The sequence below is a fragment of the Pinus tabuliformis genome, chromosome 7 (assembly GCF_031772625.1).
Source record: "Pinus tabuliformis cultivar Carrire ecotype Pingquan chromosome 7, CPIR1, whole genome shotgun sequence".
Lineage (NCBI taxonomy): Eukaryota > Viridiplantae > Streptophyta > Pinopsida > Pinales > Pinaceae > Pinus > Pinus tabuliformis.
This window is the reverse complement of record NC_142293.1, coordinates 2,063,367,075-2,063,383,549: the sequence shown is the minus strand read 5'-3', so window position 1 is coordinate 2,063,383,549 and position 16,475 is coordinate 2,063,367,075. Positions and strand designations below refer to the sequence as shown.

The following is a 16,475-nucleotide window of genomic DNA, read 5'->3' as shown; positions in this document are numbered from 1 at the left end:
GCCATTGGGCTGCTACGCGTCGGAAGCACCCGCATCCGGGAGTATTTTTTCATACTTACATAGAACCTTAGTAATAACTTTTGAAAATTCAATCTTACTATCTCGATGGAGGCCAACAATTTGGCTTCTAGAACAATGCCCACTCCTCTAACTACTATGGCATACAACATAGATATTAACTTGTAGTCAATAATATACAATTTTACCATACCAAATTTCCCAGTGCAAGGAAGATTTCTATCCATTAGGATGGCAATTTGGAAGCCATATATATGATAAACATACATATTTAATTGCTTTGTGATTATTGTGTCTATAAAATAATGCAAACTACAACTATTTATAAGCACCATTACTTTAGTTTTCTTAATATATCCAAAGACCTCGAGATTTTGGGGTTGGGTAATACCACCGTTACAACTACATATAACATTGGCATAGGTTTATGTTTGTTAAATTATTCATTGCCAATGCCTTCCTTGAGAGAAGATGTGTATCCAACTTCTTGTTCCTCATCATTATTACTAATATTATTGTTGTTTTTTCACATAGGAAAAATCTTTTGTCTTTACATTTATTTCTTGAACTCCAATTGTGTGTGCTACATATGAAGCATGATTTCTTCCCCCTCATTTTATTTGATGTTTAGTTCCTTAGATGGGGGGCAGGGGTTTGTATTTCAAACTTGATCTCTTAGGTTGGTGGTCGGGGAATGACTAACCAATTAAGAATTATTTTCCAATAAGTTTGGCCTTTTTCCAAGCTTGCTTAGTATCATTAGGTTCTAGTAATTGAGTTGGTGTTGTATTTTGGGTTTCAACCTTGTAATGGCGATATTCAATAGATATTTTTCTAATATATCTATGACGTGGATAGCTAATACAAATATATTATTAAAATATTCTTTCATTGTATCTTTTATTGCAACCTAACAATTTTTTATGAATATTTCATCACCTTTTAAATCTTGGAAACATTTTTTTTTGAATGTGTCCCAATCTCTAATTAGCCCCTAAGATTTGGAGTTCCACCATAAGACCCAATCATAGGTCAATTTATCCAAGTGCATTGGTATAATGGTATTTTTCTCTTCATCATTGAGTATGTGATGATAATCAAAATGGTTTTTGAATTCATTAATCCATTTCTTGCCTTCCCGATCATCCTCGCCATCAAACTTAGGTATTATTAATTTAACATTGCGTGAAAAACTATTAAATGAAATAGAGTTCGATGATTAGTGCGACTATGGAAATGACGTGTGCAAATTTGGGTCGATCATTTCCTTGCTATTGTTTTTTAATCCATTAAGCTTGGATTTGAGTAGCTTGATCTTTAAATTCTTCTCGTTCAAGAAAATTTCAAAAGTTGCTTCCATTTTTCTCATTAAATCAACAATTTCTAAATTTGGAGGCTCGTTGAGACTCAACATTTTCTTTGAATTCTGTCCACCACATGATTTCGAACCCAAAATGACCCTCCAACTTATTTCTTGCAATATACAAACAAGCTTAATTGAACGTGGTTAACTCATGTGATGTTGAACAGTTGGACAACATATACAATTGAATACAATGCATTATGTAAGATGACTTGAGGAAAGAGTTGGCAGCTAAGAGAAGGGTGTATGTTGCTGGTAGCTAGGAAAAAAATGATTAAATGGATGAGGTAAATGGGTAAGAGAAGGAACACATGACAAATGAGATGGTAATTGAGAGAAGGATGCACACCATAATGGTAGTGGTTAGAAGAGAGAACCAATGAATGGATGGACACCTCTTTAATATTTACAACTTTTGCCATGATCTTTAGCTATGATATTAACTTGTAGACAACCAATGGAAAATAAACTATAGATTTATGATTTTATGGTCATTTACAATGATCAAATGGGCAACAATTTATACTTTACAACACAACTGGGGCGTACCCTTTCATGTGGGCCTGTTGACCATTGAATTATTAGAATAATTAATTAATTAAACTAGGTTTGTTACAATAGTTAACAATGTTGGCCTCATCAGGAGGTCACCATGCATTTATAGGGTTTGAAGCTAGGTAGAAGCAATGGAAGTCCTAACATGTTATGTTTTCCTTAAGGTGAGGGTATTGGGTAAACCAAATGAGAATGAAACCTAGTCAATGTCGTTTGCCTTAAGGAGAACATGGGGGTGGGTTTGGATCTGTAGTATGTAGACACGGGTAATCACCTTCTAATGTCATAGTTCATTCAATTCCCACTTCTAGGTGTGCTTATACCTACAATAAGGTAGTGGGTGAAGTACATGAGAATGGGAATTGGCGAAGCATAGGGAATGACAACATGGTTAGGTGTTCACTTAAAGGAGTACATGGGCTTGGACATATCTACATGTGGGTCATCAATGGTAACCTCTAGAACCCCCCATGACTACCTTAAGGTAACAAGCTAAGTCTAAGGAATTGAACCTTAATTAGGTAAAAATTATGGGAATGAAGGCTATCTAATATTGTTTTTCCTGTGGAGAACAAAAGGGTGAGTTTGGGTTTGTAATATGCACACATGGATTGTCACTTCTTGGGATAATAAGTGCAAAAGCCATTACAATTACTTTAAAGTGACACTGTAAAACTTCTTGTAACCCATCCTCAAAACCAAACTCGTTGAACTATTATTAAACTAGTTAATATGCAAGCATGCTTTAATGTTATTCTTCGTAAGAATTAAAATGGGCATCACTAGAAACCCTAAACATATATTTAATATTGTCATAACTATTATGAAAAATCACAAATTCCCTTAAAATTACTAATTACTAACCATTATTGTTATTAATAATCGAACACCCTCCATTAAAAAAATTTCAACAACAACAAAATTCAACATATTTTATTTTAAATAATAATAATAATATAATATAAATTTATTTTAACTTTAAATCACTTAAACTTACATAAAATATTTTATACCCTCTTGGTATTCTTTACCATGAATCTTAAAATGAAAATATACAATAGGTATTAAAATAAATATTATTTAAAAGTTTTTTCCATATATTTTTTTAAAATCAAAACACCCGCTTAAAATCAAAACACATGCTTAACAGTTGAGTGAATTTTGAACACGTTACTTTATTAAGGAAACTCTTTCTCAACTGGTGGTGCTATTAGAACTCGACAATATTTTTTTTTTTTAATTAAAAATAATGAATAAAATAAATTTTCATTTATATCATATATTTATATATCAACTTAATAGGATTATAAATTCAAAATTAAAATATTATTATAAATAATAAATTTATTATAATTATGTATATAATAATATATAATTTGTAATGTTATAATTTGTTGAAAATTTCTCATAATTAATAATAATTTCTAATTATCAACTTAATTTGATTATAATTTCAAAATTAAAATATTATTATAAATAATAAATTTTATTATAATTATGTAAATAATAATATATAATTTGTAATGTTATAATTTATTGAAAATTTTTCATAATTAATAATAATTTCTAATTATCAACTTAATTTGATTATAATTTCAAAATTAACATATTATTATAAATAATAAATTTTATTATAATTATGTAAATAATAATATATAATTTGTAATGTTATAATTTATTAAAAATTTCTCATAATTAATAATAATTTTTAATTATGTTTCATTTTTTGAATAGTGTATCTTACAAACTTGACTGAATATGAGCACAATTTGAGAATATTAAAATGAAAGAAAGATCAAAATTTAAGTAGTTTTTGCATAGTTTCCACCTGATCCATCTAGGAATCTAGGTATTTTAGAATGAGAGGTTAGATCAAATGCTTATTTTCTTCATTGAAAATCACAACCTTTTAGGTTTTTTCTTATGGTGAAGTGTAGTGCTAAAATGATGAGGTTTTCTTGTAGTTGTCTACTTTCTATAGAGCTTCTTAGAAATTAGGGAAGATGGTCATTAAGTAAAAAAGGTTTTGTATTACTTGCCAAAAAACCTTTTTGTAAAATGATTAGAGTTCAAAATAATTTTATTGTCATGATACTTTTTACTTGGTACTTTATTATACTAGGGGTTTTCACAAGTATCAAAGTTTTTGTTTTTGGTCAATTTTTTTTTTCCACCTCCAAAAAAGCTTACTGAGAAACTCAATGGATGTTTTAAACATTTGTCGATATCATCCCTTGTAAAGTTGTTGTGTTAGAATAGTGTACCCCCTTAGGGGGATTTGAACTGAGCACTTGTGAACATAGAACTAGTCAAATGCTCAACAACATTAGTAACAATTGGTTGAACTAACCCCTTGGACTATGTAAGTAGGGACTCTTGTCTATAGAGCATCCAAGATAAAGAAATTAAATGATAGCATGTCATCATAATAAGATAGAGGAGATGATTAAGATTCACATAATATTAAAATTAATAAAAAGACGGAAAAGGGAAAAAGAAAGAAAGAAAGAGATTGACAATGGAAAAGTTTAAAAAAGAGAGATGTAAAAGAAATTCACTATGTAGACTAGGATGACCTGAGGTTTACCCTGACAAAGGTGAAAGGCTTAAACATGAGGGGGGAGGAGATAAACATAAGAGGTCCACTAGAGGAAAAAAAAGATAGATGTGAAAGAAGTCTACCAAGTAGACAAAGGACAATGAGTAAATATTGATAAGGAATGAAAAATATACGTTTAAGGAGGAGGATGAAGTGGGACAATGAAATAGATCAACATGGAAAAAGTTAAAAAGAAGAAAAATGTATAGATGTGAAAGAAGTTGATTATGTAGGAAAGAAAACTCACCAAAAGTTAATATGGAATACAAAAGGAGAGGTTTAAAGATGAGGGTGAAGTGAAAAAAAGAAAATGGTGAAGGGTTGAAATAAATAGTCAAAATAGAGAGATGTAAAATAAAACCAGTATGTAGACAAAGAAAATTGACTAAAACTTGAAAAAGGGAGGGAAAAAAAAGAGATATTCATAAGAAAAATGGTTAAAAGGAAAGACACAAATGAGAGTTGTGAGAAAAATCTACCACTTAGGAAAAATAAAATGACCAAAGATTAACCAGGAATAAAAAGAGAGGTTTAATGAAGATGAACTAAAATGATTACAAGAGAATGAGAATGAGAATTGAGAAGGGGAAAGAGAGAGGAAGGGAGTAATGATTAAGAAAACAATAAGCATATAACCTTTAACGAAGGAATGGTATGAATGAAACCAAGGAAAGATTTTAGGAAGGGGTTAAGTAGATGAAATACCAAGACACGAGAAAAAAGATGGTGGAGGGGGGAATTGAAAACATAAACATGATTACTACTGAAAATGGTGATAGCCTCTTATTCTGTCTTTATCAATTGCTTAAGGTGGTAGATAAATATTCTCAGTGGCTGAATTGATGTGTAGGGAAATAAGCCTTGTGGCATATCATTCATTTTGATAGTTAATGGTCTTATGCAATACAACCCATGAAGTCATGGGTTTAACTGGGTTTAGTCCCCTCAAATTCAAAACTCATAGCGAAATGTTGAGGATGGAAGCCACTTTGAGGGAATTAAGTTATCCCAAAAGATATCCAAACTTAATCGAACTTTGTACAAGCCCAAAGATAACATCATGGTAGATCGATGGTTATTCTTCCATCGTTAATCCCAACCTAATCCTGAAAACAAAAAAGGTTACTCATCAAACAGGAAACAAAACATTCAAAACATTAATTAGTAAAATTGCATAAAGAAAACCAAGAAACATTAATTACTAAACTTAAAAGTAAAGCTATGATATCATCGAAAGTGTGTGATGTTATCATCGGAATTCTGTTTCCTCACGTGAAGTAATGCGTGTAAAAGCCAGTGACGTTGACTTATAATATATTTATCGAAGGTCGTCTGTATAATTGCGCGTGCTATGAGTGTGCAAGAACGGAAGCGGCTGCGATCGGCCGGCGAAGTTTCGAAACCGCGGGGACCCTGAATTGACAATAAGAAGCGGGCGATCTCGATCGCGAAGGCATACAGACATCATTAATGGCGATGCCGATGCCATTGCTCGTGAATTGCACTGGCTGTCAGACGCCGCTGCAGCTTCCGCCGGCGGCGAATTCGATCCGCTGTGTTCTGTGTGGGGCGGTCAGTCATATCGCAGCATCCCGCGGCAGTGCTCCGCCTCAAGGACACCACTACCAACCATCGGCTCCTCCCGCCTCCGCGACAAGTCCCCAACGCTATTCGCCTGCGCCGCCCCCTTCCCACGGCAGGAAGAAGGCGGTCATCTGCGGCATTTCTTACAAATACTCCCGGCACGAATTGAAGGGCTGTCTGAACGATGCTAACTGTATGAAGTACTTGTTAATCAATAAGTTCAAATTCCCAGAAGCCAGTATTCTCATGCTCAATGGTAAGCCCTTCATTCCTGTTCTCCCATTCTTAAAAGCATATAGCGATCGCATGCTGATTTATATGTAAATTTAATTTGATTTCGCGCTAGGGATTCGCTACTGAAGTTGGGTAGCTTAAATTCATATAAATTTGACCAAAACCTCTATTGCAAGGCAAGCCTATTCCTGATACTTGTTCGCTGCTGTATGGTGTTAGAAATAAACCTGCATTCGAAGGTTCTTTATTAACCTCTTGGAGCATGTTAGAACGCTTTTTATGGGACTAGTTTGTTTCTTTTATTATTGTTTTTAAACAGCATATCTTTTTTTCCAAATTGGCCCGAGACTTCCTCCTGTCTTTGTTGATTAAGAAGATATACGCTGCTGCAGTAGTGAGCCATCAATGTCATTGGGACTTCCTTCCCGTAATAGTTAGTTTTGTTTTTTTCCGAAGGAAAAAAGCATAATTTTATTTAATCGGAAAATGAGGAACAAAATTACTTTAGGTAGATCATATCAACTTTTCGGTTGATGAGCAATACAAAAGTTACTGTAATTGCGGGAGTTAAGTGCCATAATTTTGAGGGAGTTAAGCGGGATAATAATCTTTTTTTTTTTTTGATAATACTCTAGGATCTGATGGTGCCAAACAAAAAGGGGGAGATTTGGTAATCTCACCCACACTGGCATTGTTGTGACCACCATGGCATCAAAATCTAGAAACCATGCGGTAATGAAGAGCCCAATTCTACCCCAAAACCATGGTTCATCATTTAGGACTTTCTTCATATCTATTTGTGTATTCCATTGAACTATGAAGAAATCCTTAGAATAGAAGTAGATGTCATCGTTGAGTGTCCAAGAAGTAAACCCCATTGATGTAAATATTTAGATCTTGGCTAGAATCCATTAAACCTACATATTAACACCTTAGATTGTAGATCAGCAAAAAAACAATTTTACATCTAGGTGTTTAACTTCCATGGCTCGTGCTTGTTCCGTTTGTTCAACTATTGTAAGGTCTTGGCATATTTTGGATCAGATCGGTAGGAGCAACAACCTTTCCTTTCACTGCATCCTTGAACAAGATTGGTCCATTAGGGTTTTTGAAAGTTGAAGCTCGACCCCACAACCTCAGATTTATTATTATGGTAGAATTCCTTTGATTGCCATAATCTTTCAACTGACACGTGTCGTGTAGCCATTTCCCCTCAAATAATAAACGTTGAAAAATCGCTCGTATACCTAGGTTGTTTTGAATGGTCTGCTTTAGATTTTCCACTAGATCCGAGCCCCAAATCCGTTGAAATTTTTTAAGAAAATCTGAAAATTTTCTGTCTTTGCTTGTGTTAAATTTGGCAACTAGGGCCAAACTCCACCTTGGACAACTCATATGATGGAGATGATATTTTGTTGGATTCCTCTTTCCGAGAGATGTAGGATTGATCTAAAGATCATCTCATTCTGACATGTATAAATGGGATTATGAATTTATTTCTTCTATGGACAAATTGTCAAGGTCGACCAACAATCTAATGTAGGCTTAGAAGCCCAAAAGTCATGTCTCTTCACCCTCAATGTTGCATATAAATAAAAGGAGCATCTACCTCATTTGGACATTCATCATCACACACATATCTCTCTCTCCTCATCTGATTGGGTCGTACAAATTTTAGGACAACCTTCTTCTCCTCCACACGTGCGAAGGGTTGACTGCGTTTTCTGTTTTCTTGCGTTGACCAAGTTGCAACAAGTTTGACCAGCGTTGACCGGGCAACATTTGACCTTGTTTGACTGCGTTTTCTTGGGAGAATTTCTGTTTGGGCAGGCCACATTCTTTGGCATAGATTTCAAGGATTTCTGGGTAGTTTGACCAGCATTGACCACAGGTTTGACTATGCATTGACCAAGTTTGACCAATTTCTTCAGGACTGTTTTGGGTTGATTTAAACTGTTGTTGGAGGCCGAATTCACTGGGTTTGACCGAGCTGATTTGGAGGAGTAATTACGCTGATTTGACCAGTGTTGAATTTCTGATTAGGGCATCTTATTGATTGCAGTTTGACTGGACAAATTTCACTGTGTTTGGGCAAGTGAATTTTGTACATCGTACTTTCTCTCTTTGCTGAACTTTTGAAGAATAATAAGGAGATTTGATCAAGGGGTTTTCCCCACATTGGGGTTTTCCCCTGGCATCCGCCAAATATTGTGTCCTCTTATCTTAGCTTGTCTTTTGGTTATTGTTTATGTTCTATCTGCATTTACTATCAATGTTTATGTGATTGCTAATTTGGGAATTGATATTGGGCTAATAAGAAAAATTGAAGTAAATTGCTCTTAAGCATAGAACATGCCATTGTTATATAAAATTAACATGGTTTCAGAGCTGAGGTGAAGACAAAGTCCAAGCAAGAGTGAAAAGAGCAATTGTTGAGAAGAGAAATCACTGAGATTTGTTGGACAAGGACAAGATTCAATGGCCTCCGCATCTTACTTCAAACCTGATGACAAGCTCAATGGTAAGTTTGATTATCATGGATGGAATATGTCTCTTGATTTGACTTTGGAAGAGCAAGCTGTTATGGACTATGTGTAGGGAAAAATTACTGAACCTCCTTCAAATGCATCGACTGCCGCTAAGACAAAGTACAAGAAAGGTGAAGTCAAAGCTAAGAAGATTATTAGGGATTCTATTAGCAAGCATTTGGATGCATAGATCTCTGATTTGAACACATCTAAGGAGATGTATGACAAGTTGGTTGGCATATTCAAAGTTAGCAATGCAAACCGAGTCCTCTTTCTCAAAAACAAGTTGAAGGACATAAAAAATGGAAGAGGTGAAGATATCCAATCATACTTCATGAGGACTACTGAGATAAAGAATGATCTTCTTTCAATTGGAGAAGTTATTGTTGATAGGGAGCTCACTCTCATTGCCGTTGGAGGTCTCCCTCGTGAATGACATGTGTTCAACACTACTTCTCAACAATGACATGATTCCATGTTTTGATGAATTGTTGACTTGATGTACTCAAGAAGAGACAAGGATGATGGAGAGAGACATGCCTTCAAATAGGAATGATCCTACTGCATTCTCCGCTCATGCTAAAAAGAAGAACAATACAGGTTCAAAGAAGTAATGTCAATGAAGACTGGGATTCAAAGATGGAATAAAGGGAAGATGCTTCATTTGTAACAGGTTTGGCCACTATGCTAGGGAGTGTCCTAATAGAAGGGATACACCTCGGGATGATGAGAACAACTACCATAACAATTTCAGGGGCAAAAACAATCAAAGGAATTGCAGATTCAACAACAAAGGAAAAACGAATGCTCCTGCTACTCAACATGGAAATAGTCGACCTCCCAAAAGATCAGGAAACTCTAGGTATGATGAATCTATGTTGTAGATAACAAGCAAAAATATTTTTATCTTATATTTGCCCTCTCTACTGCCTCTCCACCAGATACCTTGGGATTTTGGTTGATTGATAGTGGTGCCTCAAGGCACTTCACTGGGTATAAGAAAGCTCTTTCAAATCTGATAGAAAAGGATACAAATTTGGAAATCATTTTTGGAGACAATTCCACTTATCTCACGAAAGGAGTTGGAATGTTACTCTTCAATTAAATAAAGGTAGCACCATTCATCTACAAGAAGTACTATATGTACCCAATCTAAAGAAGAACCTGGTATCCATCTCGGCAATGGAGGACAAAGGATTCAAGGTGGCATTCATCGATGGAAAGATATGTCTTTGGAAAAGAAATTCCAAAGAAGCATTTACTCTTGGATTCAGGGTTGATAGCCTATATCAAGTTGGAGGAAGTCCATTGGGAGCTATGTCTTGCGACACATCTCTTCAATCCGAATTATGGCACCGAAGATTTGCTCATTTACATTATAAGGCTCTACCCGATGCAAAGAAGATGGTGACATGTATGTCCGAATTTAAATTAGAACATAAAGGTGTTTGTCAGGGATGTGCCGAAGGAAAACATACAAGGGGACGATTCCCTTCAAATGATAGCAAGACCACTGACATTTTGCAATTGGTTCATTCTAATCTATCTGGTATGTTGCCCTTGGCATCTTTGGGAGGATACTTATATTATGCTATCTTTGTGGATGACTTCTCTCGCAAAACTTGGATTTATTTCTTGAAGAAGGACGAAGTGTTCACATGGTTCCGTTCTTTCAAAGCCTTGGTTGAAAATCAAACAGGGAAGAAGATCAAAATATTGAGGACCAATAATGGAACCGAGTATGAATCAAATGAATTCAATGACTATTGTAGAGAAGCTGGCATTAAGAGGGAGACTACTACCGCATATACTCCTGAGCAAAATGGAGTTGTTGAAAGGAAGAATCGTTCCATTATAGAACCCACCTGTGCTACGCTTCATGATCAAGGTCTTCTGAAGTTCTTATGGGAAGAAGCTGCCAACACTGCGGTGTATGTTCAAAATAGATGCCCTCATCAAGCCTCAGACTCCAAAACTCCCGAAGAAGTTTTCACCGGTAAGAAACCTGGTGTTTCTCACTTTAGAATTTTTGGTAGCCTCGTGTATTTTCATGTGCTTAAAGAAAAGAGAAGCAAATTGGATGCATTTGGGAAGAAAGGAACATTTGTGGGCTATAGTGAAATTTCAAAGGCATATAGAATCTATGTGTCTAGTCAAAGAGAAGTGGAGATAAGTCATATTGTCACCTTTGATGAAGATGCTGCCCTTGGGAAGATTAGAAACCTTCCTATTCCAAGGAAGGAAAAAGAGAAGCAGACACAGGAAACCAGGGAGAACTGCAGGATAAACCGATGCCCGATGTTGAAGGACTAATGGACCCCATTAATCCACCTCCTCATGAGCCCTCCTCCTCAAAAGGGAGACCCTCATGGCTTAGGGAAACTCTCGAAAATGCCGAGAGACATATTGCACTGAGGGGGACATTTCGTGAAAGTAAGAAGCCGAATAGGTACCAAGGGTACTTAGTTGCAATGAGCACGATTGCTCAAACTGAGCCTTACACATTCGAAGAAGCTATGAAGCACCAACTATGGAAGGATGCTATGAATGAAGAATATGTCTCAATTATGAAGAATGATGTCTGGGGTGTGGTCCCTAGACCCAAGGACAAATCTGTTGTCACCTCGAAAAGGCTCTACAAGATCAAGCATGGAGCTGATGAAAGTGCTGAAAAGTTCAAGGCCAGGTTTGTTGCTTAAGGCTTCTCTCAAAAGGAAGGTGTGGACTATGATGAGATATTTGCACTAGTTGCCCAATATACCACCATCCATTCGATTATAGCCCTTGCTACCTCGCAAGGATGGAACCTACACCAGAGGGATGTCAAAATTGCCTTCTTGCATGGTTCAATTAAGGAGGAAGTTCATGTAGAACAACCCGAGGGGTTTGAAGTTCAAGATCGTAAGACACATCTATGCAGGTTGAAGAAAGCCCTCTATGGGTTGAAGCAAGCTCCCCAGGCTTGGTATGAGAGGATCGACAACTATCTGATGAAGCTGGGTTTTACAAGAAGTGAAGCTGATCTGAACCTTTACTTTAAGGTTGAGAATGATAGACCTCTCATCTTGGTACTTTATGTGGACGATTTCTTTCTGGCAAGTGCAAACCCTTTCATTCATCAATGCAAGAGGGAGTTGGCTTCCGAGTTCGAGATGAAGGACCTAGGACTGATGCATTATTTCCTAGGATTGGAAGTCTAGCAATGGCTAGGTGAGATTTTTCTTTCTCAAGGAAAATACATTGTGAAGTTACTTGAAAGATTTGGTGGATTGCAAGTCCGTGACTACTTCGATGGAACTTAATCTCAAAAAGTTATGCAGAAGTGCTTTTGGGCCCGATTTGGGAAATCCTTTTGAGTATCGTCAACTTGTGGGGGCCCTGATGTTCTTGGTGAACTGTCATCTAGACATATGCTTTGCAGTGAATACATTGAGTCAATTTATGGTCGAGCCTCATCACATACATTGGATTGCTGCCAAGAATCTTCTGAGATATCTTCGGGGCACAATCACCTATGGACTGAGATACACTGCCAGGAATGTGAGGCTCGATGGTTATTCCGATGTTGACTGGGTTGGCAGTGTGGTGGATCATAAGAGCACATCGGGATGTTGCTTCTCACTAGGTTCTACTTCGATATCTTGGATGAGCAGGAAGCAAAAATCGGTTGCTTTGAGCACCACCGAGGCCGAATATATTGCTGCTAGTATGGCCTCCTATGAAGCTGTTTGGTTGAGGAAGCTCTTTAGTGAGCTGTTTGGACATGTGCTGGATACCACCTGATCTTTTGCGACAACCAAAGTGGGATTCATCTTTTTGAGAATCCCGTGTTTCATGACCGCTCCAAGCATATTGATGTTAGGTACCACTTTATCTGGGATATGGTACAACGGGGAGCAATAAAGCTCCATCACATTGGGATTGATGATTAGGTCGCACATATTCTTACAAAGCCCATGGGGAAGGTCAAATTCTTAACCTTCCGTGAATGACTTGGAGTTGTGGAGAGACCCTCTTATGACGGTCCCGTTTGAGTTGGATATTGAGATCTGGGAACTCTGGGGGGCTTGGGGTACTTCTTGGAGCGATGAGCGACCATAGGGTGAGTGGTTCACCTTCCCCTAGTTGTACGCTGTGTACAGGGTGAATGATTCACCTTTCCCTGTGATACCCCATGATGGTTGATATATGCATAGGATGAGGGTTCACCTTCTCCTATGGCATATGAGCAGGATAGGTGGTTCACCTTTTCCTATGGCATATGAGCAGGATGAGTGGTTTACCTTCTCCTGTCGATACATCCTACCCATGCACCCCGAGACTCATGGGAAGTACCTCTCATTTGGCCAATGAGTTGGGAAATGAGGATAGGGACCATAGTACTACCGATGGATGCATCATGTACTACTTACTATGTTAGGATGTTTGATATTGATTTGGGATCAATGGAGACTGACTTCGGGTCAGTGGAGAGTGGTATAATACACTCTCGATCAATTATTCTTCATTATTTCTTCATAGTTCAGCAAAGAAAAACAGAGAAGGGATGTCAGGGATGGTACAGATTGTCAGATGGTTTGGCAGGTGGAGTTCTCCCTAGTTGAGAGGGCGTGTTAAATTTGGCAACTAGGGCCAAACTCCACCTTGGACAGCTCTTATGATGGAGATGATATTTTTGTTGGATTCCTCTTTCCGAGAGGTGTAGGATTGATCTAAAGATCGTCTCATTCTAACATGTATAAATGGAATTATGAATTTATTTCTTCTATGGAAAAATTGTCAAGGTCAGCCAACAATCTAATGTAGGCTCAGAAGCCCAAAATTCATGTCTCTTCACTCTCAACGTTGCATATAAATAGAAGGAGCATCTACCTCATTTGGACATTTATCATCACACCCATATCTCTCTCCTCATCTTTTTGGGTCATACAAATTTCAAGACAACCTTCTTCTCCTCCACACGTGTGAAGGGTTGACTGTGTTTTTTGTTTTCTTGCGTTGACCAAGTTGCAACAAGTTTGACTTGCATTGACCGGGCAACATTTGACCTTGTTTGAATGCGTTTTATCTTAGGAGAATTTCTGTTTGGGCAGGCCGCATTCGTTGGCATAGATTTTTAGGATTTCTAGGTAGTTTGGCTGTGCATTGACCGCAGGTTTGACTATGCATTGACCAAGTTTGACTAATTTCTTCAGGACTGTTTTGGGTTGATGTGTACAGCTGTTGGAGGCCAAATTGACTATGTTTGACCAAGCTGATTTGGAGGAGTAATTATGCTAATTTGACCAACGTTGACTTTCTGGTTAGGACATCCTGTTGTCTTCAGTTTGACTAGACAGATTTCACTGTGTTTGGGCAAGTGAATTTTGTATATTGTACTTTCTCTCTATTGAACTTTTGAAGAATAATAAGAAGATTTGATCAAAGGGTTTTCCCCACATTGGGGTTTTTCCCTGACATCCACCAAATATTGTGTCCTCTTGTCTTGGCTTGTCTTCTCGTTATTGTTTATGTTCTATCTGCATTTACTGTCAATGTTTATGTGATTGCGAATATGGAAATTGATATTGGGCTAATAAAAAAAATTGAAGTAAATTGCTCTTAAGCATATAACATACCATTGTTATCTAAAATTAACAGCTTGTCTCTTGGCCAGATGTGGGAGAGAATGACGAAAAGGTATCCTAGGGGAGGCTAGATCCCCAAGCTTCAGTACTACAAGCCCCAAATCTATCGCAGGGGATTTCTCCATTGATGGCTTCAGACCTTGCGAAATTGTGAATTTGGCCAAATTTGGAAGTAAAGGGTAGAAAGGTATCCCATGAGCGTAGATCTAGAAACCCTTCTCCAGATTGTAATCTAACGGGGCATCCTTGAGCACAAACATCTACTCCAAGGCGAGTTGAGAGCCCTTCTTGGCTCTCGACACATCCAACTATCCCTCCATAAGCCAAAGAATTGTCTTTGCTCTATCCACATCTAAATTTGAGGGAAAAATGAAATCGTGCCACAGCCCATGCTGTAAAATAATAAACCTCTGGAAAAATATTTTCTTCACTTCTGCAAGTCAATTTGACCTCCTGGAAACAACTCGGCCCCTCAGATCAAATTTGACCCTCTTCTAGAGTTTCGATTTGGCTTACACATGCACCCTTGGCAAATTAATTAGGCCCTCCTAGCAACTCACATTAGCTGATAAAATATGCTCGACCTCCAATGGAAATCTGACTTCTTTGGTAAATTGAACTCGCTTTGGAAAATCAATCCTCTTCTGGGAATTTCGTTCTTTCTTCAGCAACTCTGCATCGTTGATCAATTCCCATCACTGTTGGAAATTCAACCTCTTTGTAGAAAATCAATATCCCTCTGTCACTGAGAATATGGAAATCACTGTGAAGATTTACCTCTCTGGAAACTTGATCTTCAATCACTGCGGAAACCCCTACTGCTAGTGTCTCCCTTCCTCGAACCGCGCCCTTGTTATCACTGCAAACTGGGTGATTTGAACTCCTTGATGTGATGTCTCTAATTGACCCATCGATTTGCTTTTATAATCTCTCATTGACGAATCAACGACCATGATCTAATCACAATTGATGGCTAAGATCATCTTGACCCACTCAAGTGACTTTTCCGAAATTACTTTCTTTCTTTGCCAACTCTGCCTCCTTGATCAATTCGCACCATTGTTGGAAATTCAACCTCTTTGCATGATACCAATATCCCTTTGTCATTGAGAATTTGGAAATCATTGTGAAGATTTTTCTCTCCAGAAACTTGATCTTTAATCATTGCGGAAACCCCTGCTGCTAGTGTCTCCCTTGCTCGAACTGTGCCCTTGCTATCACTGCAAGCTAGGTGATTCGAACTCCTTGATGTGATGTCTCCAACTGGGCCATCAATTTGCTCTTATAATCTCCAATTGACGAATCAACGGTCATGATCTAATCACAATTGATGGCTAAGATCATCTTGACCCACTCAAGTGACTTTTTCGAAAGTCTCTAGAGCAAAATTGATTTACCTCAATTAATCTGATTTAATTAACCAATTTTCCTAAGTTAGATCTAGGAAAATGTTGAAAATGACAGCGAGAAAGGGTTCCTTGATTTGTGCCTTAGTCAAAGGGACCTCAACGAGTTGTTCCTTAGTATGCTCGAGTTCCTATAACTTAGGAATCAATTCCTATAAGTTAGGCGCTAATTCCTATTGGTTAGGATGAATTCCTATGATTTAGGATGAGTCCCTACAAATTAGGACTATTTATGAAGCAATTAAAATGTGCAAAAGTGGACGACCGAGTTATTATCTTCTCGTGCGGGTTAACTTAGAAAAAGACAAGTGATAAGTCTCTAATTCTAGATCGAGACTTAGGATGACTTGCATGAGCCACTTCAACTTAATTAACAACTCAATCACTAGTTCGATTCCTAAAATATTGACTTGCCAGATTTAGCCATTCAAATTGCTTATAAGGAAGAGCGAAGACGCAATTCTAATCATTCTTTTTGATCACAAGTATTGTGTGTGAGCCTGTAAGAGTGACAAGAACAAGAAGGAGATTGTGTGCGAGATTTGATAGAGGAAGAATTGC

General features: G+C 37.3%; 1 protein-coding gene across 3 annotated transcripts in view; it reads left to right on the top strand.

Annotated features, from left to right (window-relative positions):
* The window catches only part of MC1 (metacaspase 1), a 228,810-nt gene that overhangs the window by 103,493 nt on the left and 108,842 nt on the right, over window positions 1-16,475 (top strand). Inside the window, exon 1 of one of the 3 annotated variants that reach the window (XM_089460878.1) lies at window positions 5,869-6,375. The exons of the other annotated variants lie outside the window; for them this stretch is intronic. Within the exon in view, the coding sequence (XP_089317004.1) occupies window positions 6,006-6,375 (370 nt within the window). The 5' untranslated portion in view covers window positions 5,869-6,005. Of the gene's footprint in view, window positions 1-5,868; window positions 6,376-16,475 lie in introns of those variants that run through there. 3 annotated transcript variants of the gene reach the window in all.